The sequence below is a fragment of the Mesoplodon bidens genome (assembly GCF_964165515.1).
Source record: "Mesoplodon bidens genome assembly, chromosome: 7".
Taxonomy (NCBI): Eukaryota; Metazoa; Chordata; class Mammalia; order Artiodactyla; family Ziphiidae; genus Mesoplodon; species Mesoplodon bidens.
In genome coordinates, this window is record NC_138164.1 from 41,405,689 (window position 1) to 41,433,557 (window position 27,869).

Consider the following 27,869-nt stretch of genomic DNA (forward strand, 5'->3'; position numbering starts at 1 on the left):
CATAAATTTAAAAGTTAAATTTTTAAAACATTTATTTAAAAGATAAAAGGACTATTCCTACTACGTTGAATAGGAAGGAATATATCCTACTGAATGTTGAACAGTAATATATACTATTATATTAAATAAGGAAAAGTAAAACGGTATCTGAAGAGGAGATGATAATCTAAATGGAGAAAATACCAAGGAATCCACAAAAAGCTTGAGAAATAATATTAGTTTGTAAATGTTTTAGAGTACAAATCAACACAGTTTTATCAAATTATATATTAATAACAAATGTGTAGAAGCTTAAATAAAAATATGTGATGCCATTTACAACTGACCTAAATAAATACTTAAATATAAGCCCAATAAGACATTTATAGGTCCTCTATACTGAAAATTACAAAATGCTGATGAAGAAAAATGTAAAAGTCCCAAACAAATAGTGAGACATACCTTGTTCATGGATTAGAAAACACAACATAATAAAGATGTCAATTCTCCCCAAGTTAAGAGGCTTAACAGAGTTACTCTTAAAATGCCCTCAAGGTTTTTGTGTATATAGACAAGCTTATTCTAAGATTTATATAGTAAGAAGAGGCTGAAGAATAGCTAAAACAATTTGTAAAGGAAGATTAAAATGGGAGGAATTCATCTACCCAATTTCAAGATTTTGCAGTAATGATGGAGGTTAGATACACAGATCAATGGAATGGAATAGAGAACCCAGAAATAGACTGACATAAATACATTTAACTTGTTCTTGACAGCAGTGTGAAAGCTATCAAGAAAGAATAGACTTTTCAAAAAATGGTACTGAAACAGTTGGACATCCCTCGACAAAAACAAACAAACAAAAAATGAACCTTAACCTAAACCTCCACACCTTACACAAAAATTAAATCAAAATGGATCATAATCTTCAATGTAAAAGCAGGACACTTTGAGAAAAAAAATAGGAGAAAATCTTTGGCATCTAGAACTACGTGAATAATTCTTAGACTTGACACGGAAAGTATGATCAATAAAAGCAAACATTGATAAATTGGATCTCATCAAAATGAGTTAAAAATGCTTCATAGAAGATCATTTTAAGTGGATGAAAACTCAGATTACACAGTGGGAAAACATATTTGAAAATCCCACATGAGACAAATGACTTGTATCTATAATATACAAAGAACTCTCCAAACAACTTAAAAAAACCCAACTAGAAAATAGGCAGAAGACAGGAACAGACATTTCATGGAAGAGAATATACACATGGCAAAGAAGCACATGAAAAGATGCTCAACATCATTAGCCATTAGGGAAATGCAAATTCAGACCATAATGAGATATCAGAGAATAACGAAAATTAAAGTATAGTGACAACATCAAATGCTGGTGAGTACATAGAAAAAGGATCTCACATCACTGGTGGGAAAATAAAATGGTTTAGCCACTCTGAGAAACAGCTTGACAGTCTCTTTTAATCCTAAAAGTAGATTCACCCTACAACACAGTAATTGTACTCTTGAGCATTTATCCAAAAGAAACAAAAACTTCATTAAGTTCCCACAGCAACTTACACATAAATGTTCATAGCAGTTTTATTTATAACAGCCCAAAACTGGCCACTACCCAAATGTCTTTCAATGGATGAATGTTGAAACAAATTGTGATAAAATCTTATGATAGAATACTACCGAGCAACAAAAAGGAACAAATTATTAATATATGCAAAAATTGAAATGAACTTCAAGGGAATGATGCCGAGGGAAAAATTTTAAAAAGCCAATCTCCGAAGATGAAGTAATTCATGATGATATTTACATATTATTCTTAAAATAACAAAACTGTGGAGATGGAGAACAGATTAGAAGTTGCCAAGGGTTAGACATGGGGGTAGAAAGTACAGCGGGGGATCTTTGTGAGGTTTTTGTGGTCCCAGTACAAATAATACAGCAATCTTGGTTTTAACCCCGAAAGATGTTTAAAAGCAATTCCTAATAAGAGGTGTCCAGATATTTAGCAATGGCAGCAGATTAGAGGTATAGCTACCCAACATGACAGCTTCAAAACAGATGGTAATAATTCAATGCATATGTTCATTTTTAAAAGGCCAATCACAACACTTAAATGGTATATATCTTAACGATATTATTCTAAGGATCCAGCTATACCAGATGGACTAGCAGGATTTTCTGTACATTCAATCTTATTTTAGACAGTAAATCTTATAATAAGACAGTTAAAAAAAGAAAAAGAAAAAAAAAACAAACCAACTACAGTTGGATAGTCTCATAGGAAGATGAGGTGAAAATATGTAGCAGCGGTTCAAAAGCTTAAGCAGTGGCACCTAAATTTGGCTGCACATTAGAATCATCTGAAGCACTTTTTAAAAACCCTCACACCAACAGTTGGTCATCCTAAACCAATAAAATCATTTTAAATCTCCTCAGACGATGCCATTGTCTAGCCAGAAGTGAGAACCAGCGGACTAAGCAGAAGGGGATGTTTCTACAAAGATTTCTTAACAATAAGTTCTTTCACCCAATCAGATTTACCTTCCTGCAAAGGGGTAAAGAAGGCTAGATGTTGTCCATACTTGCTTAGCTTTAATTAGCACTTGTGACTTGCCCAAAACCTAGATCATGTTTCCCCTAAATTTCATGTGATTTCCTAAGTTCTTCAAATCCAGGGCTAAGGGGTTTGCCAGGATGAGATTTTAAGCGCTCACACAGGGGAAGTCCCTGGCAAACCAGGACAGAGGTCACTCTACATTGAAATGTAAAGCATCCTAAATAACCCTGCCACTGCCCCCAGATACTTGTCTGTGCCAACCAGTGGAGAAAAGGCATTCTCCATTACTACCACGGCAAATGCTGCTCTACTTGCCTTGGCTACTCCCTATCTTTTCCAGGCGTCTCTCCCCTTCACCTGCTGGTGGACGCTTTGGCAGCTGACAATGCAGATATTTTCAAACTTTAAGGTGAATAAAAATCATCTGGGGCCTCCCTGGTGGCGCAGTGGTTGGGAGTCCGCCTGCCGATGCAGGGGATACGGGTTCGTGCCCCGGTCTGGGAGGATCCCATATGCCGCGGAGCGGCTGGGCCTGCGCGTCCGGAGCCTGTGCTCCGCAGCGGGAGAGGACACAACGGTGAGAGGCCCGCGTACTGCAAAAAAAAAAAAGAAAAAAAAATCATCTGGAGGGCCAGTTATAACAGAGATCACTGAGCCCCACTAGAGTTGCTCATTCCATAGGGCTGGGACAGGGCCCTAAAACTTGAATATCTGACACATTATCAGGGGACGCTGGTAAAGCTGCTCAGGTTGTTACCGAATGCACGTTCGTGTGTCTGAAGCACAGTGAGGCCAAACAAACCGAAAGGTTGGAGTCTGGGGCAGAGAAAGGTTTATTGCAGGATTGAGCAAGGAGAGGGGTGGCCCGTGTTCCAAAAACCCTGAAATCTCCAAAGGATTTCAGCAAAGCATTTTTAAAGGCCACGTGAGGGAGGGACGTCCCAGGGAATGTGATCAGCTCGTGCACAATCATCTGACTGGCTGATGTTGAGGCCACAGGGCAGGTAACATTATCCATCCTTAGGTGCCAGAAGGTCTGGGGGCTGTGTGCTCATGATCATCGAAGAGTTAACTTCTTCCATTGGGTGGTGGTTTTTAGCATCTGAAAACTCAAGAAATATGCCTGAGATACTATTATCTGAGGACTTCAGAGAGGAACTACAGCAGAGGCTATGGAGGATGGGTCTGTCCTAGGAAGGCCCCATAGGGTACTGCTTGGTTACAAGGTGACCATACTTTGAGAACCACTGCTCTAGTGGCTTGGAATGTTAGAGTAATGGAAGAAGCCCTTCCCAGATCTAGATTCTAGTATCACCAGCTATTTTGGTGGGGGGAAGGGTAAGTTTTGTCCTTGCTTGGACTTCTTGTTCATTGATATCAAAGCCTATTTGAGGCAGTGCACTCGGCAGTCCTGCAGATCTGTCTTTGGCTTCAACAGTGTTTGGAATGAACAGACCCAGGGACGCTCCTTGCTCCAGCCCCCGACCACACTCCAACATTTCTTCCTGTCGCAACCTTTGGAATCAGCCACTCAGCTATCCTCAGCCTCCAGGACAGGCCAACACCGTTTTTGGAGCTTAGCTCCTTATCACTGATCAACCACGAGTTCCCAGGTTCGTCAGAATTATTCCATCGAGGTGGAGGCCGCCATCCACCGCCTGTTCAACATGCATCTGTGGACACTTACCTCTCTCTAAGCTTCTATTTCCACAGCAACAGTGGGACTCTGGACAATGGGGGCCACATTTTTCGCCAACTGGCTGAAGAGAAGTGTGAGGGCGCCCAGCGACTCTTGAAAATGCAAAACAAGTGCTGCGGCCGCGCCCTCTTCCAGGATGCGCGGAAGCCTTCTCAAGATGAGTGGGGTAAAACCCAGGACACTGTGCAAGCCGCCATTCTTAGGGAGAAGAACCTGAACCAGGCACTATCGGATCTGCGCGCCCTGGGTCCTGCCCGCGCAGACTCTCACCTCTGTGACTTCCTGGAGAGCCGCTTCCTGGAGGAGCAGCTGAAACTCATCAAGAAGATGGGCAACCACCTGACCAACCTCCGCAGGCTGGCTGGTCCGCAGGCTGTGCTGGGCGAGTATCTTTTCGAAAGGCTCACGCTCGAGCACAAACAGGAGTCTCTGAAGTCCAGCGGCCTCTGAGGAGCCCCTCTGGCATCAGAGCTTCTGCCCGAAGCCCAGCTCTGCAGCCACTAGGCAGCTTTGTAACCGCCCTGGAGCACTCTCCCAAGCCTTGGACCAAATGGAAACAATAACGCTTTTTGCAGAAGGAAAAAAAAAGCCTATTTGAAACACAAACAGAATAAAGAGAAAAAAAGAAATATATATATATATATATATATATATATATATATATATTCATGTTCTTTTAACATATGAATTGCCCCACTTTATCTGTGTGAAATACGTTTGTTCCCGTTATTGGGCTGGTTCTCAAGCTTTGCTGCTCGTATGAATTACCTAAAGAGCTCTTTTTTTTTTTAGTATTAAATATTTTTTTAATTAGTTTCTGCTTTATAACAAACTGAATCAGTTATACATATACATCTGTTCCCATATCCCTTTCCCTAAAGAGCTTTTAAGAGAAACTTTGGTGTCTGGGTCCCAGCCCCAGAGATTTTGATTCAGTAGGTCTAGGGAGGAGCCTGGGCACGGGGAGGTCTCAGAGTTCCCCAGGTGATTCTAATATGCAGCAACTTTGTGAACCACCTCTTGGCTTCAATCCAGCTAGTGATCAGATATTAAATCTAAGACACATGGGCTAGTGCGTGAGCTCTGCTGCTAGGCGTGTTCCATTTTCTTCCTCCTGGAAGATTCGTGCCAGGGAAAATGATTGATAGTTGTGTTACTTCTCTGAAATGGATAGAAATTTCCAATTAGCGTGAACAGGGGAGGGTGAATGGGTGAATGCAATAAGGTGTATCATTTATGTATTTCCCTATGTGTATGGCTAGAAGCTTTTGCAACTGACGTCTGCCCTACTTTTCATGCGAATGGTAGTGCTTGTCCTCCTAATGCAGCTGTAAACTTTATAAGCCCATAGGTAGACAGCATCACAAAATATTTACCCCTCCCCACTGGCCCACTCTCAAGCTTCACTCCCCTTCCCCAATACACAAATGTACATCAGTGTGCTTGAGACCAACATCAACATACTGACCGTCAATTCTTCTACTTTGCAGCTTCCCTCTTATCAGGAGGTGTCAGCATTTAGTGCCCAGAGGAGGCATTTCCAGTCATCTCAGCTTAGAGGTCAAATATCCAAATATCCAAAGTAAAAAAGGTTAAAGAAAAGAAGAAGAAGAAGAAAGCAAGGAAGAAAAGAAGGAAACAATTTTCTTATCTCATAGTAATAAGGCAGTTTTCCTTAAAAAAAATAAAGACTTAAGCCTTAAATTCTCTTTCCTAATCAAAATGTGCTTTTCCGTCTTTAGACTATTCCTCTTATATCCTGTATTATTCATGATGTTTAATTCTTGAAATAGCACATGGCTGAAAACAGAAGCTAACCTCTTGTCCACTATGAATTAAATCTTCTTTTCCTAGGACCCGTCTACAATGTACAGTTTGGGGTTTGCCAACATAATTATTTTCTCTGAAATAAGGTACAGCATTTTGCCTTTTCAATATATAGTTATACAATACATTGTTAACACAACATAGTTAATATAGTCAATACAACTATAACACACATGATATGATGCCACTTTGGTGATTTTCTTCATCCATGTAATTCTGAAATTTGACAGTATAGTTTTCATATTCTAATGAGCTGAGTATTACCTTTGCAAGGATAGAAAAATAAAATAAATTCATAATATTCTTGTGTGGTTTGCCCCTGGGGTGGATTACCATAATGGGGGCATATTTGAGCCTTTCTCCAAGTCATTAAAAAACCTCCAGCGAGTAGCCCCTTGTCCTCTCCAGGAAACTGCGGGAAGGTATCTTTAATCACAATAATCCTGGGGGGAGAAATCTCGGAAATAAGACATCTGCTTCTGTGCCTTGTTGTTTTGCAGAATAGCAATGATTGCTTTAGCAGCTTCTATTGCCATATGTGTATAGTAAGTAAATGAACATAAAATTGAATGAACGCATAAAAGAAGGATAAACCCACCCAGTTTAACAAATCCACTCTCTCACCTGCTGTGCCCTGAAACGTGAAAGAAAGAATCACGGGATCATAAGGATTCATAAAGTAACAGTCTCTGTTAACAATATTGACAGGAGGTATAAGGATGATTTGTCTGATGTGGGACCAACAGCTTAACTGCTTAATTCTTTTTTTTAAGGGCAAATCATTCATTTATTGTTTAAAGATTGCAAGACAACATCTGAATTTTTGTAGCACAATTTAAATGTTTTACTTTTTTGATAAAGCAGAGTATAATAGAAAAACAATTAGTTTCCAGTAATATCTATATTTCTATTCAGAATTAAGTCTTCCACAGACATGTAACCTGGAAACAAAAGCCTGTTCCAATAAGCAAAGCTTCAACAGAGCGGCTACTTTTCGGGCCAGGGAAAGGTTCATCCCTATAGGATGATGATGTGCTGTGTAAAATGGCTGCAAGGTCACAGCCTTGAGGGCGTTGGAAGTCTGTTATCCTATTCCACATTAAGTAGTTTGGTGAACTTCAAACGGCCGTTCGTCTGCAACCAAGCTGCCAACCTTTAACTGATATTTCAAACAGGTAAAAAATAAATGAAAAGAAATCCCTACACTGATGTTCCTCGATTTACACTGTTAAATGGTTCATTAACATGTAATTCTGGCTAAGAATTACATTTGAGACTCCTTGCTCAGATTTTGGTTAACAGTACTAATCTTTAGAAATTCAAGTTCTTATTAATCAATAATTTGTCAGCTAGGATACATTCAGGCATCAGCTGCAACTACAGAATAGGTGCACTGCCTCAGCGCTTTGGAAAGACATAATCTACAACACTACTAGCAGACAAAATATCTGTTACTAGACAGCATATGTGCAGTACAGCAAGACAAAAACATATATTCATATGTGCCGCGGACCAGCCGGAGAAAGAGGATTTCACCGCCCAGGGTCAGAAGGGACGGGGTAAGGAACTGAAGTAGCACCGACGAATGGGGTCAGAAGGACCAAGACAACTGATGGTTGCAAGGCAAGTTTTATTATGCTACGGTTGCAGATTATATAGACTAGAAATGGAAGGTTGCCAGATGGTGGTTTACATTATCTATAGACTGTCTTGGCTCAAGGTTAACTTCCCTGGGAGAAAACCCATAAACCCAGAATCATCCAAAATAACCTGTATGTGCAAGGGGGAGACAGCTTTGCTTGTCTCATTTTACATTCTTTTTGATTTCTGGGCCCTGGTGATTTATCTCCCATGGAATGGAACAAGGAAGGGAACAAGTAGGGACAGTCCCTTCGAGCAGCGGCGGCATGCCTGGCATGTCCATAGCCTGATCTCAAGGCTGACTGTTTCCCTCAGTTCCCCCTTTTTTATTTTTTAATTTTTGCTGCAAAATAATTCCATGAAGCGTAGTGCCGAGAGTAGTATATTGTTGCATGAGGATACGAAACAGACATGAGAAGATTATTATCAAAAATAGGCAAATTATGGCCAGGGTAATAAATCCTGACAACCCTCCAGTAATCCACGACTGAGGGTTTAACCACTTTAAATGGTCCAGTAAAGTTTTAATTACATCTTCTTGCCAAATATCATCAAGATGTGCATTTTGCATATTCTGAATTTCAGCATTTAATTTCTTAAGGTCAAGACTCATATTATTATCTGACCAAACACTCAGCAGATGCATTTTTACTTTTTCCCATTCCCAAATACAGTCATTGTACTTGTAAGGAGTAACACAAATCCATGTATACTTTTCATGACAAGCTAAACGCATCCTCAATTTTAATGCTGCCATCTGATCTCCAATCCCCCAAATTGTGTTTTTAAATTCATCTAACTTGTTATTCATCTGTAAATCTATGTGACTTTGTAAAGATAAAGCAAGACTGGTATTTTGAGATAATTGATTAGCAAAGTGAGCATGATTAATACTCTGTGAAAGAGCAAGACAGGCAGTAGCCGCGGTAGCAGACAGAGCAGCCAAGGCAAGTAAACTTACTATTAGCCACCCAATAAAGCGTCTCCTTCTCTGCAAGGCTTTAGAGAGTTCCACCCATGCCTGTACTCCAGTATCTTCCTACCAAGGTTCTCTCAGATGTACAGGCACCATAACATATATGGGTTACTTTAGTATAAGCACAGATTGTGTTCCTGCAGAAGGGAACATACAACTGTAAAAATACAATGAACACAGCTAATATTATATCCTCCTTTGGAAGAATTACCAATGTTAATAGAACCAATCAAAAGTGTATATGGAGGAGCAACACAAGTTATAACAGGTGTATTGGAATAAGTTAGAGCTAGTTTCCATGTACCCCAGTTCTTTTGAAATGCGATAAACCTATCTATGACGGGAATACAAGAGATAAGAATTTACCCCTTGGTATAATCTATAGTACACCATATTTGGTTATTATTCCAAGATGCATTGCAACATTCAAAATTGGATCCAGGAAAGTTAATGGTCATAAAAGGAGGAAATTGATTTTTTGATTTTCTCTTAAGAATAGTAACCATATGTCCAGCCATAAGTATCCCTTGTCCTCCAAGTAAACGCTTCATACACAAATAATTTCCTGAATCTTCACCTGTAACCTTGGCTATAGTAATAGCGGAATCCCTAAGTGGTGAGGCGTATGAGATTTGACCTCTAATATTAATAGGTTGCCCATTTTTATAGCAAATGATGGTATCCTTAAGATCCTCTCGTCGGCTGGTAGCCGGGCATGTAAGAGTAATGTTGGTTCCTGTAAAACGAAGGATGCCTGGAGAGCCTGACAAACTAATTGATTCATCCGTTCCCTCATAAACATCTGTATGCTCATAACTAATAGCCTTTACACATCCAGTTTCCAGATTCAATGGGCTAAGACAGACAGGATAGGTACTAAACCAGTTAGTATAATTTACAGACATATTGATTTGTTTCATATTCCCAATAAGAGGCCCATAAACAGTATCATTGTAAAATACAGGAAACTCTGCTTCAGACCAAGATATGGGTTTTAATAGTGGAGGATCAGGTACATAGGCCCAGTAAGTTGCTGCATTAACAGAGGGAACACATGAAATGGTTGCCAACATAGCCAAAAATAAAGTCACAGGTGTAACAGGATTATTCTGTTGTTTCACTAACTCTAGAGCTCGTGAAACCAATTGTTTAATTTGTCCCCAAGTTGGAACATCACTCCTTTGAGTCGTCCTGGCAAGTGGTCTCCTCTTCTTCTTCTTTTGCTGAATCAACACTGTCAAATTTTCGGGAGAGATGCAGAGCTTCTTCATCTTCTGAACTAGTTGTGAGCTGTGGCGAGCCATCTATTTGCTTGACTAAGCAAGCGCTCAGGAAGCCAGAGAGGTCCAGGAGCTGATCTGGGAAATATACACACGTGACCACGTCCCCAAATCAACACAGGATCAGGACCACGCCAAGTGCTGGTTAGCGGATCTTTCCCGAGGACCTCCAGAGACTGAAAGGCCAATCTTGGCTCAGCCACCAACCTTTCCCCTGTCAACAGTGAGAAAATTTAAAATAAACAGAGCATGATTTATAAGGTTATGTAGTGTTGTTCTATATAATTCCCCCATTTTTATTTTTTCAATAGTTAGCTTTAAAGATCTATTTGCACGTTGTATAATACCTTGTCCTTGAGGGTTACATGGAATGCCTGTAATATTGGTAATTTGTAATGAATTACAAAATGTTGCAAAGCAACACTAGTGTAAGTGCGCCCATTGTCTGTTTTAATAATTTTGGGAAGGTTCATGAAAGCAAAACAGTGTAATAAATGAGTGATGACATGTTTAGTAGCTTCTCGGGTCTGTGCTGTAGCACAGAGGAAACCAGAATAAGTATCAATAGTGACATGAACAAACTGTAATTTCCCAAAAGACGGGATATGAGTAACATCCATTTGCCATAAATGACTAGGTAATAATCCACGAGGATTAACACCATAATGTGGAACAGGAAGGTGAGGTAAGCACTGTGGGCATTGCTTAACAATTTGTCAGGGCAGCTTCACGAGTAAGGGAAAATTGTTTGCGTAATGTAGCTGCCGACTGATGGTGTAAAGCATGCAATTGTTGTGCTGCTTGTGAAGCAGTTTGATCATAACTTACCATAATATGAGGGTGTCCAGGACATGGACCATGAGTATCAACAGTATGAAGATAATGAATGCAATACCTTAGCCATTCTTGACAGCATGACGAACGGAAAGGAGGAGGACGGTAAATTGGGATATGTCCTGCTTTAGGGAAAAGAGATTGAGGAGGAAGAGTAACTTTAACTTTATTTTTGGGAGGAAAATGCACAGGATAAAGATCACGTTTAGATCGAGTTAAAACATCTGCAGTCCCATTCATTTTAGACAATGGACCAGACAAGTTAGAATGAGCACGGATATGCAGAGCTGCAACAGGACCATCGTGGGAACGAATAAGCTGTTGAAGCAAACGAAAAGACGATGATAATTCAGGGTCATTAGTATATCCTCTGGTCGCAGTCTCCAGAAGAAATAATAAGCTAATAAGATATTTACTATCAGAAAACAAATTAAAAGATATAGAAGGCAAATGTTTAAAAGCCATAATGACAGCAAACAGTTCAACACGTTGAGCTGAAGTCAAGGAAGTTTGTTTAATGAGTTTTGTTCCATCGTCAATGATTACAGTAGCCACTCCTGAAGAAGAACCGTCTGTGAAAAACCAAAGGTACATGAGGAATAGGCTGTTGCCTAATTATAGAAGGAAAGATATAAGAGTTAAGTTTGCTGAATTGGATCAATTTATCAGCAGGCTAATGGCATTCCAAGGTACCTGAAAATCCTGCAAGAACAAGACCCCATTCATTACTATGTTGAAAAAGCCAATTTTGTTGACTAACTGAATAAGGGATAATAATTTGAGAAGGTTCTAGACCTATAAGTTGTAAGCATCTAGTTCTACCTTGCATTATTAACTTAATAATAAGTTCATAATAAGGGTTAATAACTTTAGAGGATGGAGTTTTCATATGAATCCATTCAATAATTCCACCAGTTTGCCATAAGATGGCAGTAGGCACATGAGGTGTTGGACAAGCAACTAAAGACATGGGCAGGTGAGTATGTATTCGAGTTAACTGTGCAGAGCTGATAGCTCTATTAACTATTTGGGAAGCTTGAAATCCTCTGGAGTCATAGAGCGTGAAGTAGAAGGATCTGAGTCACCTTTACGAATATCAAGTAAAGGCTCTAACTGAGCAGTAGGAAGTTCTAAGGAAGGCCTTAGCCAATTAATATCTCCAAGTAATTTTTGAAAATCATTTCATGTTTTTAAATTATCAACTCGAATTTGCAGTTTTTGAGGCCTAATGGTAGAGTTATCAATATATTTTCCCAAATAGAAAAATGGAGATTGTCTTTGAATTTTTTCTGAGGCAATGACCAAGCCAAATGATTGTAAGGATTGTTGTAAAAATTGAGAAGCAGTCTCTAATCAAGAAATATTGCCAGTGGCTAAAAGTATATCATCCATATAATGTATGAGATATAACACTGGAAACCTTTTTCTCACAGGAGTTAAGGCCTGAGCCACATATATTTGGCATAATGTAGGACTATTTGCCATGCCCTGAGGCAATACTTTCCATTGACATCTCCTCATGGGTTCCTTAAAATTTAAGGAAGGCAAGCTAAAAGCAAAATGTTTTCTATCTTCAGGAAACAAAGGAATAGTGAAAAAACAATCTTTAAATCTATAACTAAAAGATGATAATTGTGTGGTATGGCTGTTGGAGAGGGTAGGCCTAGTTGAAGAGCTCCCATTATTAGCATAGTTTTATTAACAGCTCTTAGACCCTGTAATAACCTCTATTTTCCAGACTTTTTCTTGATAATAAAAATAGGAGTATTCCAAGGACTATTGGCAATTTCTAAATGCCCGAATTGTTCCAGTACTAACTGTTCTGCAGCTTCTAATTTCTCCTTTGTGAGGGGCCATTGGTCCACCCATACAGGGTCATCACTCAGCCAAGTAATTGGATCAGCAGTGAGTGGAGGAGAATCCAAGGCCCCTAAGAAAAACCCAAACCTTGTCTATCACTTTTTATTTTCACATCAATAGGATAGACAGTTCCTTTTTGATTTGTTCCCAGCCCTTTTGTGGGAAGAAATCCTTGATCCAACACCATATTAGAGACGTGAGAATTTGGACTATAAAGTAATACTCCCATTTCTTTTCATATATCTTGGCCCAAGAGGTTTAAAGGCAGCCCAGGCAAAACATAAGGCTGGAAGTATCCTGAATGGCCCTCACTATCTTGCTATAATAATAACTGACTACTTGGCATAGGAGAAGAACTCTGTCCTATTCCTTGAAGTTCTGTAATAATAGGACTAACGGGCCAATGTTTAGGCCAGTGCATCTGCGTCATAACAGAGACATCAGCACCAGTGTCTAACAAACCTGAACAAACCTTTCCATTCATGGTTCATTTCATTTCTGGACGTTCTTTCCCTATCTTCTGAATCCAGTAGGCAGCACTAGATGATCCAAAAGCCTTTGTTTCTCTCTTTTGATGTTGTAAAATTTGTCCATGAGGTACAAAGGGCAAAAGTAGCAATTGTGCAATTTTATCACCAGGAGAAATCGTTATTATATTTTTAATAGTTTGTGCCATGATTTTTATTTCTCCTTCGTAGTCAGAGTCTATGAGTCCTGGCATAATAGTTAAACCCTTCATGGCGACACTATTTCTTCCCAATAATAGTCCAATCAAACCCTTGGGTAAAGGTCCATAGATGCCCATAGAGAGGGCCTGAGGACCCATTGCAGGAGTTAATACATATCGGGCGGAGGTACTGAGGTCCAGTCCTGTGCTTCCTGCTGTTGCTCTGGAGAGCGAAGATATTGTATGTTTTTGTTTTTGGTTAATGTCTGATTGATAGTTTGAGGAGGATACGCAGACGTTGCCCCTATTATTTGTTGGGGCCGGGGAAGGCCCTGGGAGGAGTTTCGCAACAGTGGTGTCCCATCCCTGTGGGCCACTGAGCGACAATCTCGTGCCCAACGTTTTCCCCTGTTGCATTTAGGGCATAAACCAGGGATTTTCGGACCATCTGGAGGTTTTTGAGTAGGGAAGGAAGGAGCAGGGTTACAATGAAAAGATCCACATTCTCCAGCAAAATGACCTGCCTTTCCGCATTGAAAACTAGTCTTTGTTCTCTTTTGATTGTTTTTAAACCCCACTTTAGTTAATGCTGCAGCCATAGCAGCACCCTGTATATAAGCAGGCCCAATGTCTGCACAAAGGCGAATATAATCCTCCAGTGTTCCCCGTTTTCTCCAAGGTCGAATCGCAGCCTGACCTGCATTATTAGCGTTTTCAAAAGCAAGTTGCTTAACTACAATTGTACCAGTGAGTCCATCCACAATGAGTCTCCCCACCGCCTGTAACAATCTATCTACAAAATCAGCATATGGTTCATCAGGTCCCTGTCTCATTTTTGAAAGACCCTCAGTTTTGTGTGTAGAAGGTAATTTCCTCCAGGCTTGTAATGCCAAATGATTTATTTGAGGATAAGCAACAAAGGTATAAGTTAATTGATCTTGTAAAGAAATATATGGTCCTTCCCCAATCAGCATATGATAATCCACTGGAATGTCATGGGTAGCATTCTTTTCTGCTTCTTCAGCAGCCCGTTCATAAAAATCAAACTTCCATATTAAATAATCTCCACCATTTAAACAAGCTCGTGCAATAGACTTCCAATCAGCGGGGGAAAGAGCTTCTCCTGCAATAGTGTCAACCATAGCAGTAGTAAAAGGAGCAGTGGGCCCATATTGAGCACAAGCAGATTTTAAATCTTTCAAAACTTTAAAAGGAAGAGCCTGATGCTCCCTAATAGCCTGTTGAGGATGATTAGGATCAGGTCTTTCTATGACAGGACAACAGAAAATAGGATCTTCTCCTCGTTTTATTGCTGCTTATACAGCACGTTGCAAGAGACTGAGCATTTTTACAGATGTAGATTTTTGAGGAAGACAGTCCTTACTAATTTGCAGCTTTTTCACTGACTTATCTGTCATAGCCATTAGAAAATCATCCTCAGGATGATTCTCTCTTTTATGTTTTTTTTTCTCTCTCTTTTATGTTTAAAAGCCTCATCGGTTAAGTCAAAATGTTCCTCTTCATCTGAAATATTTAAATTAATTAGCTCTTTCGGTTTAGGAAGTGGCGACACAGTAGCTGATAATACAGTCTTGTCTTCTGTCAGAGGCTTATGTTTTTCTGACTTTACATTCAAATCAACACTATCATGAGAAGAACCTAAACATATTTTTATCAGATTCCACAAACTAAATGTAACAACAGCAGTATGAGTAGGCCCTCGAGACTCATAATAATTTTTTAAATCTTCTCCAACTTTCTGCCAGATTTCTGTCACAGAGCCGCCATCAGGAAACCAGGGAGATACATCATGGATATGCTGCAAAAATTCAGTCAACTGTGAGGTAGAAACTTTATTACCCCGAGCTATAAGCATCGAAAGTAAAACCTGAGCAAATAATTCACGCTCCTTTGAGCCCTTTTGCCCCATCTTATTTTACTTCTGACTGTTGCCTTATGCCTCTATTAGTTTCACTTTTACTCGTGGCCACACATATTTTGCATAAGGGTTCTCTTACCTGCACTTTCTTTTCCTTTTAATTGCCTTCATGCTTCAGGTCCCTGTTCGGGCACCACTTGCCATGGACCAGCCGGAGAAAGAGGATTTCACCACCCAGGGTCAGAAGGGACGGGGTAAGGAACTGAAGTAGCACCGACGAATGGGGTCAGAAGGAACAAGACAACTGATGGTTGCAAGGTAAGTTTTATTATGCTACAGGTGCAGATTATATAGACTAGAAAAGGGAAGGTTGCCAGACGGTGGTTTACATTATCTAATGACTGTCTCGGCTCAAGGTTAACTTCCCTGGGAGAAAACCCATAAGCCCAGAATCATCCAAAATAACCTGCATGTGCAGGGAGGAGACAGCTTTGCTTGTCTCATTTTACTTTCTTTCTGATTTCTGGGCCCTGGTGATTTATCTCCCATGGAATGGAACAAGGAGGGGAACAAGTAGGGACAGTCCCTTCGAGCAGCAGCGGCATGCCTGGCATGTCCGAAGGTGCTCTCAAGGCTGACTGCTTCCCACACATATGTTGGCTTGTTTAAGCCTCAAGCCCTCGATCCTTTGTTGAAATACAATAATTTCATTCCTATGGTTTTCAATACCAAAAACTCTACCTCCAGGAGGGTTAAAGTCTAATTTGTACTCCAAACCAAGTAGCAGTGCAGTTCGCTACTACTGAGGCTGAATCCATAAAGACTTCAAGACCACGACCAGAAGACAAGTTATTATATATAATACCCTAGAAGGCCTGAAACATAATTATCATATACATAGCTGGTCCTTCAGAACTTTTTACCTATAACATGTTTTTTGATGAAAGTTATTTAATGTACTGGAGATAACTGTGAATTACTGATCAAATATTTGAATACTTATACTTACCTGGAATTTCATTTCTGCTGAAAGAAAAAGGAAGAACAGGACTCACCTAAAAAAAAACAAACTTTAGAAATGAAAGTAAACATCTTATCACACACTATCACTTTTGGAAGCAGCATAGAGGGGCAGTCAACAGTAAAACACTGGTGAAATAGGACAAAACTCTAGGCCAAAAATCCATTATTATTATCATCCGTGACAGTACCACAACTGTGCCCTTCATAATTAATAAGCACTCCTAAGAGTCTTCATTTGGCACCAGATGATGTGTTTAAGAGAAACACTCTGGGAGGTTTTGAATCAGACTTGGTTTTTTGTTAGCCAAGTTACAGGAGAATTTTTAAAGTGGGGGGAAGGGAAGAAGGAAACGGACCAGAAAAAGGATTGAAGCCATCATCTACAAACCAACAAAGCACTGAGAGTTCCAAACGTTATGTCAGACACTAAAATGACTGATACAGGCTCAAATGGTTTATAAAACCTAGAAAAAGACTACACCAGCAAAGTCCCCATTTATCTGTAGAGTTCAGAAACTAAAACAAGGAATATTTCAGCTTAACACCTTATCTCAAGAGAATCATATACACTTCACATGAATAAAAATACCTGAAACCAAACATTTTTAAAAGCTCCAATACCCAAAATAGAAAGAAAAAAATTAATTCAGAAGACTCAATCCATCCATGATAATCACAAAATGGCTGGGCAATCTCTATCTCCCTTCCACACTAACCATCCATCCCCTGGAAGACCAAGGGAGATCAGACCTTCCAGACTTACCTTCCAGACCTTCCAGACACCTGGCTGCGGCAAAATTCGACGGAATCTCCTTGTGGAACAGCAGTTTCCCATCTCTTGTGTCTCTCCCTGTCATGATCATGCAGGAAGCAAGTCTGGCTGTGCTATTTCTTATCATTGTGTGTCACCCATCTGCAACATGATATTGAAAAAGTAGTTCCCCTTCCCCCAGAAGGTTGAGGCTCAGCTACAGGGGTAATTCTCCTGGGCACACAGTCATTATTTAGGCTGACTCAGTGACTTCAACAGGCTTAATCATGTCATCAGGTTTGTTGCCAGCTGCATAATGCTCCCACATCTGTAGATAGAGCCGCTCTAGTTCCATCGTGTATTGTCTGGTGTTGAACAGAGGGCTAGATGTTCTCTGCTTCCAGACTTTGCCACGAATTTTCTTCAGGTATTCTACATCAGTTCCCAGTTTCACAGCTATCTCTTCATATTCTTGTCTATTTTTAGCAATCAGCTCAAGACAGCCTAAACAAGTGAGCTGGGAAGCTGCAACTCGGGAAGCAAGAGTCTCTCCTGGCAGAGTCACCATGGGGGTCCCTGCCCAAAGGACGTCCATCCCTGTGGTGTGTCCATTACAGAGTGGAGTGTCCAAGCAGACATCAGCCAGCTGGCCTCTCCGAACATGTTCCTCTTTAGGAGCAACAGGGGAAAAAATGATACGGTTCGGGGGAAGGCCCATATTTTGTGCGTACTGTTGAATATTAGCTTCTCCTGCTGCTGGAAAACGCAACAGCCACAGTACACTATTGGGAACACGCTTCAGAATATTTGCCCACATCTGCAAAGTAGATGGGTCAAGTTTGTATAACTGATTAAAGTTACAGTACACAATGGCATCTTCTGGTAACCCGTACTGAGAACGTGTGGTTACAATAATGGTACGGGGAACCTCTTCTCCAGTGGCAGCCTTATTGTTGATCAGGGTAGTTGCCAGTCCATTGCTAATACTGAATCCATTAATTGTAATCTGAATTTGTCCTCTGTTAATCATTTCAATAACTGCTTCTGCAACAGTATTCATAGGAATGACAGGCATATTAAGAGTTGTATTACTGCTGTCTGCGTTGTCTTCTCCATCAGGACATTTCATCTTGACTATTTGCACATCTGATAGACTATCAAGAAATGCTTGGAGGTCGATGCCATTCAGCACAATCCGATTGTCATAAATGTGCCCATTGGACTTAAAATCGATGACGGCTTTTTTCTTCAGGTGAGGAAACATATTAGCATGATCACCAATAAAGAAAGTATGGGGCATATAAGCCAGTTTCTCAGAATACTGCTCAGCAACTTCAGCAGGTGAAGTTTCCTGATCAGTGATGATATAATCCATGAAAAGCGTGCCACTAGTCCCAGGGTACCCCAGCCACATTGCCTGAATAGGAGCTGGCCTGAGAGCAAAGAGTTCATTTCGAGCACCCCTGGTATAACCATTCAGATTTACGAGGATGTGTATACCATCTTGATGGATGCGATCAGCTGCTTTCCCATTGCATGGAATCTGAGAAAGATCAATGAAATGATTGGCTTCTGCCATCACCTTCGCTCGGAAGTTTGTGCCATCATGTGGGCTCAGGCCATAACAGAATATCTCAAATTTATCAGGATTGTGCATGCCTGGAATAGACTGCATAAGATGAGAAGTAGGATGATTCCCAAAGTCAGAACTCACGTATCCTACACGCAGTCGACCATCACTGAGCTTCAGGTCTTTTGGATGTTCATACGGTGGTTTATGAAGGACACTTATATTAGCCAAGCAGAGGTTCCCATGCCTCTCAGCAATAGCCTTCCTGAAGCCATGAGAAAGAGGATAGAGCATACTATGATGAGGCTGCACAGAAGGCAACCTATTCCTCTCCAACTGGTCAGCCACAATGCTGACCAACTTCTTCATTCGCTCATCATAGTCTGTCCAATCACAGACAACCTGCAGGCAATGAGCCAAATTACAATAAGCGTCAGGAAAGTCAGGTTGAAGCTTCAGAACAGTGCGATAAGAAACAATTGCTTCTGGAATATTCCCTGAATCGTGGTGAATGGAAGCCAGATTGCTGTGGGCATCCGCAAATGCAGGGCTGATCTGAACGGCACGAGTATAACACTGCAAGGCTCCCTGAACATCCTGCATCTCCCGTAGGGTGTTTCCCATATTGCAGTAGGCATCAGCAAAGGTAGGACTGATTCGAATAGCCTCCTTATAATGCATCAGAGCTTCGTGCAGTTTTCCCTGCTGCTTCAATACACTTGCTAAATTTGAATGGGCATCAGCAAAGTCTGGGCAGAGCTCTAATGCTTTACGATACAAGCGAACTGCCTCTTCACTGTTTCCCTGTTCTCCTTTGATATTGGCTAGGTTATTCAGAGAGTCTGCATGGGTGGGACACAGCCGGAGAGCTGTATGATAACAATCTTCTGCTTCAGCAACACTGCCCTTCTCTTTGAGAGCGTTTCCTAGGTTGCAGTAAGCATCAGGGAAATGTGGTTGCAATTCAATAGCTCGCCTGTAGGTGTCTATTGCCAGATCCATCAGGCCTTGCTCATAGTATACACAAGCCAGGTTGCCATGTACCACTGCATGATTTGGACTCAAGCTTAGGGCACAAAGGTAAGCTGCCACAGCTCTGTCAAAAATCCGTGCCTCATTGAAGACATTTCCTAAATTGATATAAGCATCCAGAAAATTGGGGTCAAGGGTGACAGCCTTTTCAAAGTGATGAATTGCAAGCCAAATCTCCCCTTGTGCATTGAAAACACAGCCAAGATTACTCCAAGCTACTGCAAAGTTCGGTTGCGTCTCAATTGCTTTCAAATAACATGCCTTGGCTTCTTCTAAGCCACCCAGGGCTTTGAGCAGGTTCCCCAGGTCACTGCGAACACAGTACAAATAAGGATTGTACTGAAGAGCAGAGACGTAAGCTTGTACTGCCCCTTCCATGTCGCCTGCTGCTACCAATGCGGCTGCCAGGTTAATATAACCATCGATGAAATCTGGTTTGAGACGCAATGCATGCCGGTAATGCTCAGTTGCTTCCTGCAACTGCCCTCTTTCCTTGTACACATTCCCCAAATTCGAATAGGCTTCTGCCAGAAGAGGGTTCTGTTTAATTGCCAGAGTACTAAAGTGGGCAGATCTGTCCAGCCTTCGACACTGGAAGTGTAGAGATGAAAGTAATAAAAGTACACCAGTATTGCCTGGCTCTTGTCTCCAGAGCTGCATGCAGTGTCTCTCAGCTGTCTCAAAATCTCCTGCCTGATATTCTCGATGTGCCAACTCAGCTAACCCTTGGAAGGAAAGCATACATTTCGTTGGTTCTGTGCTGTCGGCCACGTTGCCCATGGAAGACGCCATCTGGAGCTTCTGGAGAGAGTGAAAAAAGGGGGTAATTGAGTCCCACTGCCGCCACTACTGGCAAGAATGTTTCTAGAGGTAGCAAACACGAGCGCAGCAGCCGTACCACTGCTTTGGCAGGCTTAAGCGGCGGCAACGGTTACAGGCACCGAACCTTAGGAACTCTGGTTGGCCATCTACCTCTCATGCTCTTGAAATCTTAATTCTTAACCCTGACCTCTTCCACCATTTTTCTGCTAATCAGGGAATAAAAATTACCTATCCATTTGCCTTACAAGAAATCAAAAGTCAGTAGTCCAAACACTTTTTAAAATATTGTTTTCTGTCCAGTTGGAAATGAGATACATGATTGACTTTTCTTCATCATTCATATAGTCAACGTGGAAAACATTAGGGCCATGAATTTCAATACAGTAAGATGAGAAAATTTTAAATTGGCCTTCCCAAACCACTAATAAGTAACCGATGTTGTATATGATGCTAAAATCTTAGAGACTGAGTTTGATATTTTAAAAGTTCTGAAAACATTAGCTAATTTCTCCTCATCAAATTTCTCATGACTCAAACCTGAGTGTTACTTTTTAAAAGATAAATTTATTTATTTTTATTTATTTATTTTTATTTTGGCTGCATTGGGTCTTCAGTGCTGCGTGCAGGCTTTCTCTAGTTGAGGTGAGCGGGGGCTACTCTTTGTTGTGGTGCCGGAGCTTCTCATCACAGTAGCTTCTATTGTTGTTCCACAACTCTATGGGTTCCTTTTTAGGTCCTACGAAGAACCCTAGAAATTAGTTCATGTAATTATAGGTTTTTGCAAAATTGTCAAAAGTGAGATATTTTAACTTCCATCAGGTAAGACCAGCGTCTATTTCTTTGCCAATTTTCCTTCTATCATAGTCCGCTATGTTGGATCATATTGGATTGGTCACAGGCTTTTTTGAAACCTGGCTAAGGAGATGTTTTAAGTGAGGCTATTATGTGATTTTCAGACACCACCATATGTAATTGACTATATAATATCCCATTACAGGAATAACTTCCAGTACTCTTACTGACTACTCTACTGACTTAACTAGCACAAGACACAGAAACGTAAGGACAAAAACCACCTTACAATATAGCCATGTCTTGCACTTCACAGCTCTCAAAGCATGTGCATTTGAAGAAGAAAAAAAGAACTGAAAAGTATAAAACCAGAAGTTATTCTGTGGAAAATTATTTCAATCATCAGGCATGTGAAAGATAAGTCAAAGATTCAGTTTTCTTCAATGCTTAGTCAAAACGGACATTTCCTTCTGTCAAGAATATACTCCAGGGCTTCCCTGGTGGTGCAGTGGTTGAGAGTCTGCCTGCCGATGCAGGGGACACGGGTTCGTGCCCCGGTCCGGGAAGATCCCAAATGCCGTGTAGCGGCTAGGCCCGTGAGCCATGGCCACTGATCCTGCATGTCCGGAGACTGTGCCCCGCAACGGGGAGAGGCCACAACAGTGAGAGGCCAGCATACCGCAAACACAAAAAAACAATAAACTCCAGGGGCTTCCCTGATGGCACAGTGGTTAGGAAGCCACCTGCCAATGCAGGGGACACGGGTTCGAGCCCTGGTCCGGGAAGATCCCCCATGCCGCGGAGCAACTAAGACCGTGTGCCACAACTATGGAGCCTGTGCTCTAGAGCCCGTGAGCCACAACTACTGAGCCTGCGAGCCACAACTACTGAAGCTTGCGTGCCTAGAGCCCGTGCTCTGCAACAAGAGAAGCCACTGCAATAAGAAGCCTGCACACCGCAACAAAGAGTATCCCCCAGTCGCTGCAACTAGAGAAAGCCTGCGCACAGCAACGAAGACACAACACAGTCAAAAATAAATAAATAAATAAATAAATAAATAAAAGAATATAGCCCATCAATAATGTGTGTAATGGAATGGTGTGAATGAGTATTTTATCAGAATTCCTGTAATGCACAATCCTATAGCAGTAGTGAAATCAGTAATTCATTTATAATAGTAAAGTTATGAGGAAGTAATCCATAGAGGTTTTCTCAAAGTTAACAATGAAAATTAATGTGACATTATCAATAATAAATTGTGATGCTGAAATAAACTTTTCTAAACTATTAATAACTAAAAGCAAACTCTAATCAACCATGTTAAAAGAAATCTATGTCTATAAACTACAAAGTTTATTTCTGAAAATTTTATTTCTAAAACACATAAACTGTCATATGAGGAGGCAGTTAAAGAATATATAGCTACAAGAGTGGGGAAAAAGTTTTATAGAGACACATCTGGCAGTAGTGAATTTTCAAATGTCATTTTTCTAGATTTTGTGACACCTATAGTATTGATATTTGAAAGCATTTAAAAAATTGTAATTTGAAGATTTGCTACTTCCAGGTAGAGTAAAATATTTGGAAGCAAAACAACATTTCCACGGAGAAAAATTTTAAAAGCCAAATAAAATAGTCAGCATTCAATCAAAAAGTTCTAGACATACCAAGAGATAGAATCATTTGACTAAAATTCTAAGAAAGGAACAGATAATACAAAAATATTTATAGGCTCTCCGCGGACCCACGTGCCTCCGACAGGGGGATCTCTGGGGATGTCCTTTGTCTATCAACCACCGAGACAAAGGACGCGGCACCAGAGTGAGAAATCTCAGCCATCCTGCCGCCTCCCCTTTAAAAAAAGAGAGAAGGAACTAGACCCCGGAGGAAGATGGCGGAAGAGTAAGACGCGGAGATCACCTTCCTCCCCACAGATACATCAGAAATTCACCTACACGTGGAACAACTCCTACAGAACACCTACTGAACGCTGACAGAAGACCTCAGACCCCCCAAAAGGCAAGAAGCTCCCCACATACCTGGGTAGGGCAAAAGAAAAAAAGAATAAACAGAGACAATAGGATAGGAACGGGACCTGCACCAGTGGGAGGGAGCCGTGAAGGGGGGAAGGTTTCTACACACTACAAGCCCCTTCGCGGGCGGAGACTGTAGGTGGCGGAGGGGGAAAGCTTCGGAGTAGCGGAGGAGAGCACAGCAACAGGGGTGCGGAGGGCAAAGCGGAGAGATTCTGGCACAGAGGACCGGTGCCCTCAGGCACACACCAGCCCGAGAGGCTTGTCTGCTCGGCCGCCGTGGCGGGCGGGGCTGGGAGCTGAGGCTCGGGTATCGGCTTTCAGTCGGAGCGCAGGGAGAGGACTGGGGCTGGCGGCAGGAAGAGAGCCTGAAGGGGTTAGTGCACCACTGCTAGCCCGGAGGGAGTCCGGGGAAAGGGTCTGGAGCTGCTGAAGAGGCAAGAGACTTTTTTCCCTTTTGTTTCCTGGTGCGCGAGGAGAGGGCATTAAGAGGGCTGCTTGGGGAAGCGCCGGAGACAGGCACGAGTCGCGGGTAAGGCACGGACCTCGGAGACGGGCGTGGGCCGCCGCCGCCGCCGCCACCCGCCGCCGCCGCCGCCCGCCGCCGCCGCCGCCCGCCGCCGCCGCCCGCCGCCGCCGCCCGCCGCCGCGGCCCGCCCGCCGCCGCGGCCCGCCGCCCGCCGCGGCCCGCCGCCCGCCGCGGCCCGCCGCCCGCCGCGGCCCGCCGCCGCCGCGGCCCGCCGCCGCCGCGGCCCGCCGCCGCCGCCGCGGGGCCTGTGTGCGAGCGCGGGTCACTGTCCGCCCCGCCTTCCGGGGGGCCTGTGCACCCCGCCACTGCCGGGGTCCCCGAGACCCGGGGACGGCTTTCCCGGGAAAGCGCACGGAGCGCCACGGGCTGCTGCAACGTTACGCTGGCCTCTGCCGCCGCAGGCCCGCCCCACACTGCGCGCCCCTCCCTCCCCTCTGCCTGAGTGAGCCAGAGCCCCCGAATCAGCGGCTCCTTTAAACCCGTCCTGTCTGAGCGAAGAACGGACGCCCTCCGGCGACCTACGCGCAGAGGCGGGGCCAGGTCCAAGGCTGAGACCCGGGAGCTGTGAGAGCAGAGGCAGGGAAATCTCTCTGTGCAGCCTCGGAGGCAGCGGATTAAAGCTCCACGGTCCATTTGATGTGCCCTGCGTCTGTGGAGTGCATGAATGGACAGCGAATCATCCCAAATTGAGGAAGTGGACTTTGAGGACAAGATTTAAGACTTTCCCCCCTTTTCCTCTTTTTACAACGAATTATTCCAAATTAAGGAGGTGGACTTAGAGAGCAAGATTTCAGACTTCTCGCCCTTTTCCTCTTTTTTCAACGAATTATCCGAAATTGAGGAGGTGGACTTGGAGAGCAAGATTTTTGATTTTTCCCCCTGCTCTCTTTTTGTGAATGTGTATGTGTAATCTTCTGTGTAAGATTCTCTCTGTATAGCTTTGCTTCCACCATATGTCCCAGGGTTCTATCGGTCCGGTTTTTTTTTTTTTTTCAATAATTACTTTCTAATTTTAATAACGCTACTATATTTCATACTTTATTCTATTTTACTTTACCTGCTCTTTCTTTTTTTCCTACTCTCCCTTCCTCCCTCCCTCCCTCCGCTCCTCCTTTCCTTCTTTCTTTTTCTTTCCTCCCTCCCACCCTTCTTCTTTCCACTTTCTTTTTCTTTCCTTCCTCCCTCCCTCCTGTCTTTCTTCCTTTCCTTCCTCCCTCCCTCCCTCCTTTCTTTCCTTCTTTCCATCCTTCCTCCCTCCCTCCCTCCTTTCTTTCTTCCTTCATTCCTTCCTTCCTTTCTTCCCTTCTTCCTTTCTTTCCCTCTCTCTTTCTTTCTTCTACTAATTCTTTCTTTCTACTTTTTCTCCCTGTTACTCTGAGCCGGGTGGATGAAAGGCTCTTGGTGCTGCAGCCAGGAGCCAGTGCTGTGCCTCTGAAGTGGGAGAGCCAACTTCAGGACACGGGTCCACAAGAGACCCCTCCCAGCTCCACATAATATCAAGCAGCGAAAATCTCCCAGAGATCTCCATCCCAACACCAGCACCCAGCTTCAGTCAACGACCAGCAAGCTACAGTGCGGGTCACCCTATGCCAAGCAACTAGCAAGGCAGGGACACAACCCCACCCATTAGCAGAGAGGCTACCTAAAAACATAATAAGGCCATAGGCACCCCAAAACACACCACCAGACGTGGACCTGTCCACCAGAAAGACAAGATCGAGCCTCAACCACCAGAGCACAGGAATTAGTCCCCCCCACCAGGAAGCCTACCCAACCTACTGAAACAACCTTAGCCACTGGGGTCAGACACCAAAAACAACGGGAACTACGAATCTGCAGCCGGCAAAAAGGAGACCCCAAACACAGTAACATAAGCAAAATGAGAAGGCAGAAAAACACACAGCAGGTGAAGGAGCAAGATAAACACCTACCAGACCTAACAAATGAAGAGGTAATAGGCAGTCTACCTGAAAAAGAATTCAGAATAATGATAGTAAAGCTGATCCAAGATTCTATTTCCAAGATCCATAATCTTGGAAATAGAATAGACAACATGCAAGAAACAGTTAACAAGGACCTAGAAGAACTAAAGATGAATCAAGCATCGATTAAAAACACAATAAATGAAATGAAAAATACTCTAGATGGGATCAATAGCAGAATAACTGAGGCAGAAGAACGGATAAGTGAGGTAGAAGATAAAATAGTGGAAATAACTGATGCAGAGCAAAATAAAGAAAAAAGAATGAAAAGAACAGAGGACAGTCTCAGAGACATCTGGGACAACATTAAACGCACCAACATTCGAATTATAGGGGTTCCAGAAGAAGAAGAGAAAAAGAAAGGGACTGAGAAAATATTTGAAGAGATTATAGTTGAAAACTTCCCCAATATGGGAAAGGAAATAGTTAATCAAGTCCAGGAGGCACAGAGAGTCCCATACAGAATAAATCCAAGGAGAAATACACCAAGACACATATTAATCAAACTGTCAAAAATTAAACACAAAGAAATCATATTAAAAGCAGCAAGGCAAAAACAACAAATAACACACAAGGGAATCCCCATCAGGTTAACAGCTGATCTCTCAGCAGAAACCCTACAAGCCAGAAGGGAGTGGCAGGACATAATTAAAGTGATGAAGGAGAGAAACCTGCAACCAAGATTACTCTACCCAGCAAGGATCTCATTCAGATTTGATGGAGAAATTAAAACCTTTACAGACAAGCAAAAGCTGAGAGAATTCAGCACCACCAAACCAGCTTTACAACAAATGCTAAAGGAACTTCTCTAGGCAAGAAACACAACAGAAGGAAAAGACCTACAATAACGAACCCAAAGCAATTAAGGAAATGGGAATAGGAACATACATATCAATAATTACCTTAAATGTAAATGGACTAAATGCTCCCACCAAAAGACACAGAGTGGCTGAATGGATACAAAAACAAGACCCATATATATGCTGTCTACAAGAGACACACTTCAGACCTAGAGACACATACAGATTGAAAGTAAAGGGATGGAAAAAGATATTCCATGCAAATGGAAATCAAAAGAAAGCTGGAGTAGCAATTCTTATATCAGACAAAATAGACTTTAAAATAAAGACTATTAGAAGAGACAAGGAAGGACACTACATAACGATAAAGGGATCGATCCAAGAAGAAGATATAACAATTGTAAATATTTATGCACCCAACATAGGAGCACCTCAATACATAAGGCAAATACTAACAGCCATAAAAGGGGAAATCGACAGTAACACAATCATAGTAGGGGACTTTAACACCCCACTTTCACCAATGGACAGATCATCCAAAATGAAAATAAATAAGGAAACACAAGCTTTAAATGATACATTAAACGAGATGGACTTAGTTGATATTTATAGGACATTCCATCCAAAAACAACAGAATACACATTTTTCTCAAGTGCTCATGGAACATTCTCCAGGATAGATCATATCTTGGGTCACAAATCAAGCCTCGGTAATTTTAAGAAAATTGAAATTGTATCAAGTATCTTCTCCGACCACAATGCTATGAGACTAGACATCAATTACAGGAAAAGATGTGTAAAAAATACAAACACATGGAGGCTAAACAATACACTACTCAATAACGAAGTGATCACTGAAGAAATCAAAGAGGAAATTAAAAAATACCTAGAAACAAATGACAATGGAGACACGACGACCCAAAACCTATGGGACGCAGCAAAAGCAGTTCTAAGGGGGAAGTTTATAGCAATACAATCCCACCTTAAGAAACAGGAAGCATTTCGAGTAAACAACCTGACACTGCACCTAAAGCAATTAGAGAAAGAAGAACAAAAATACCCCAAAGCTAGCAGAAGGAAAGAAATCATAAAGATCAGATCAGAAATAAATGAAAAAGAAATGAAGGAAACGATAGCAAAGATCAACCAAACTAAAAGCTGGTTCTTTGAGAAGATAAACAAAATTGACAAACCATTAGCCAGACTCATCAAGAAAAAAAGGGAGAAGACTCAAATCAATAGAATTAGAAATGAAAAAGGAGAAGTAACAACTGACACTGCAGAAATACAAAAGATTATGAGAGATTACTATAAGCAACTCT

The 27,869-nt window shown here is 41.9% G+C and overlaps 1 protein-coding gene and 1 pseudogene across 2 annotated transcripts in view; both read left to right on the top strand.

Annotated features, from left to right (window-relative positions):
• The window catches only part of LOC308620770 (centrosomal protein of 78 kDa-like), a 1,829,729-nt pseudogene that overhangs the window by 113,812 nt on the left and 1,688,048 nt on the right, over positions 1–27,869 (top strand). The gene's annotated exons all lie outside the window — the stretch shown is intronic.
• LOC308620084 (ferritin light chain-like) lies at positions 3,816–4,699 on the top strand (the record flags this gene model as incomplete). The annotated part of the gene is made up of 2 exons (XM_081239416.1): positions 3,816–3,823; positions 4,078–4,699. 2 exons carry the CDS (start codon positions 3,816–3,818, stop codon positions 4,697–4,699), a joined length of 630 nt encoding a protein of 209 aa, XP_081095542.1.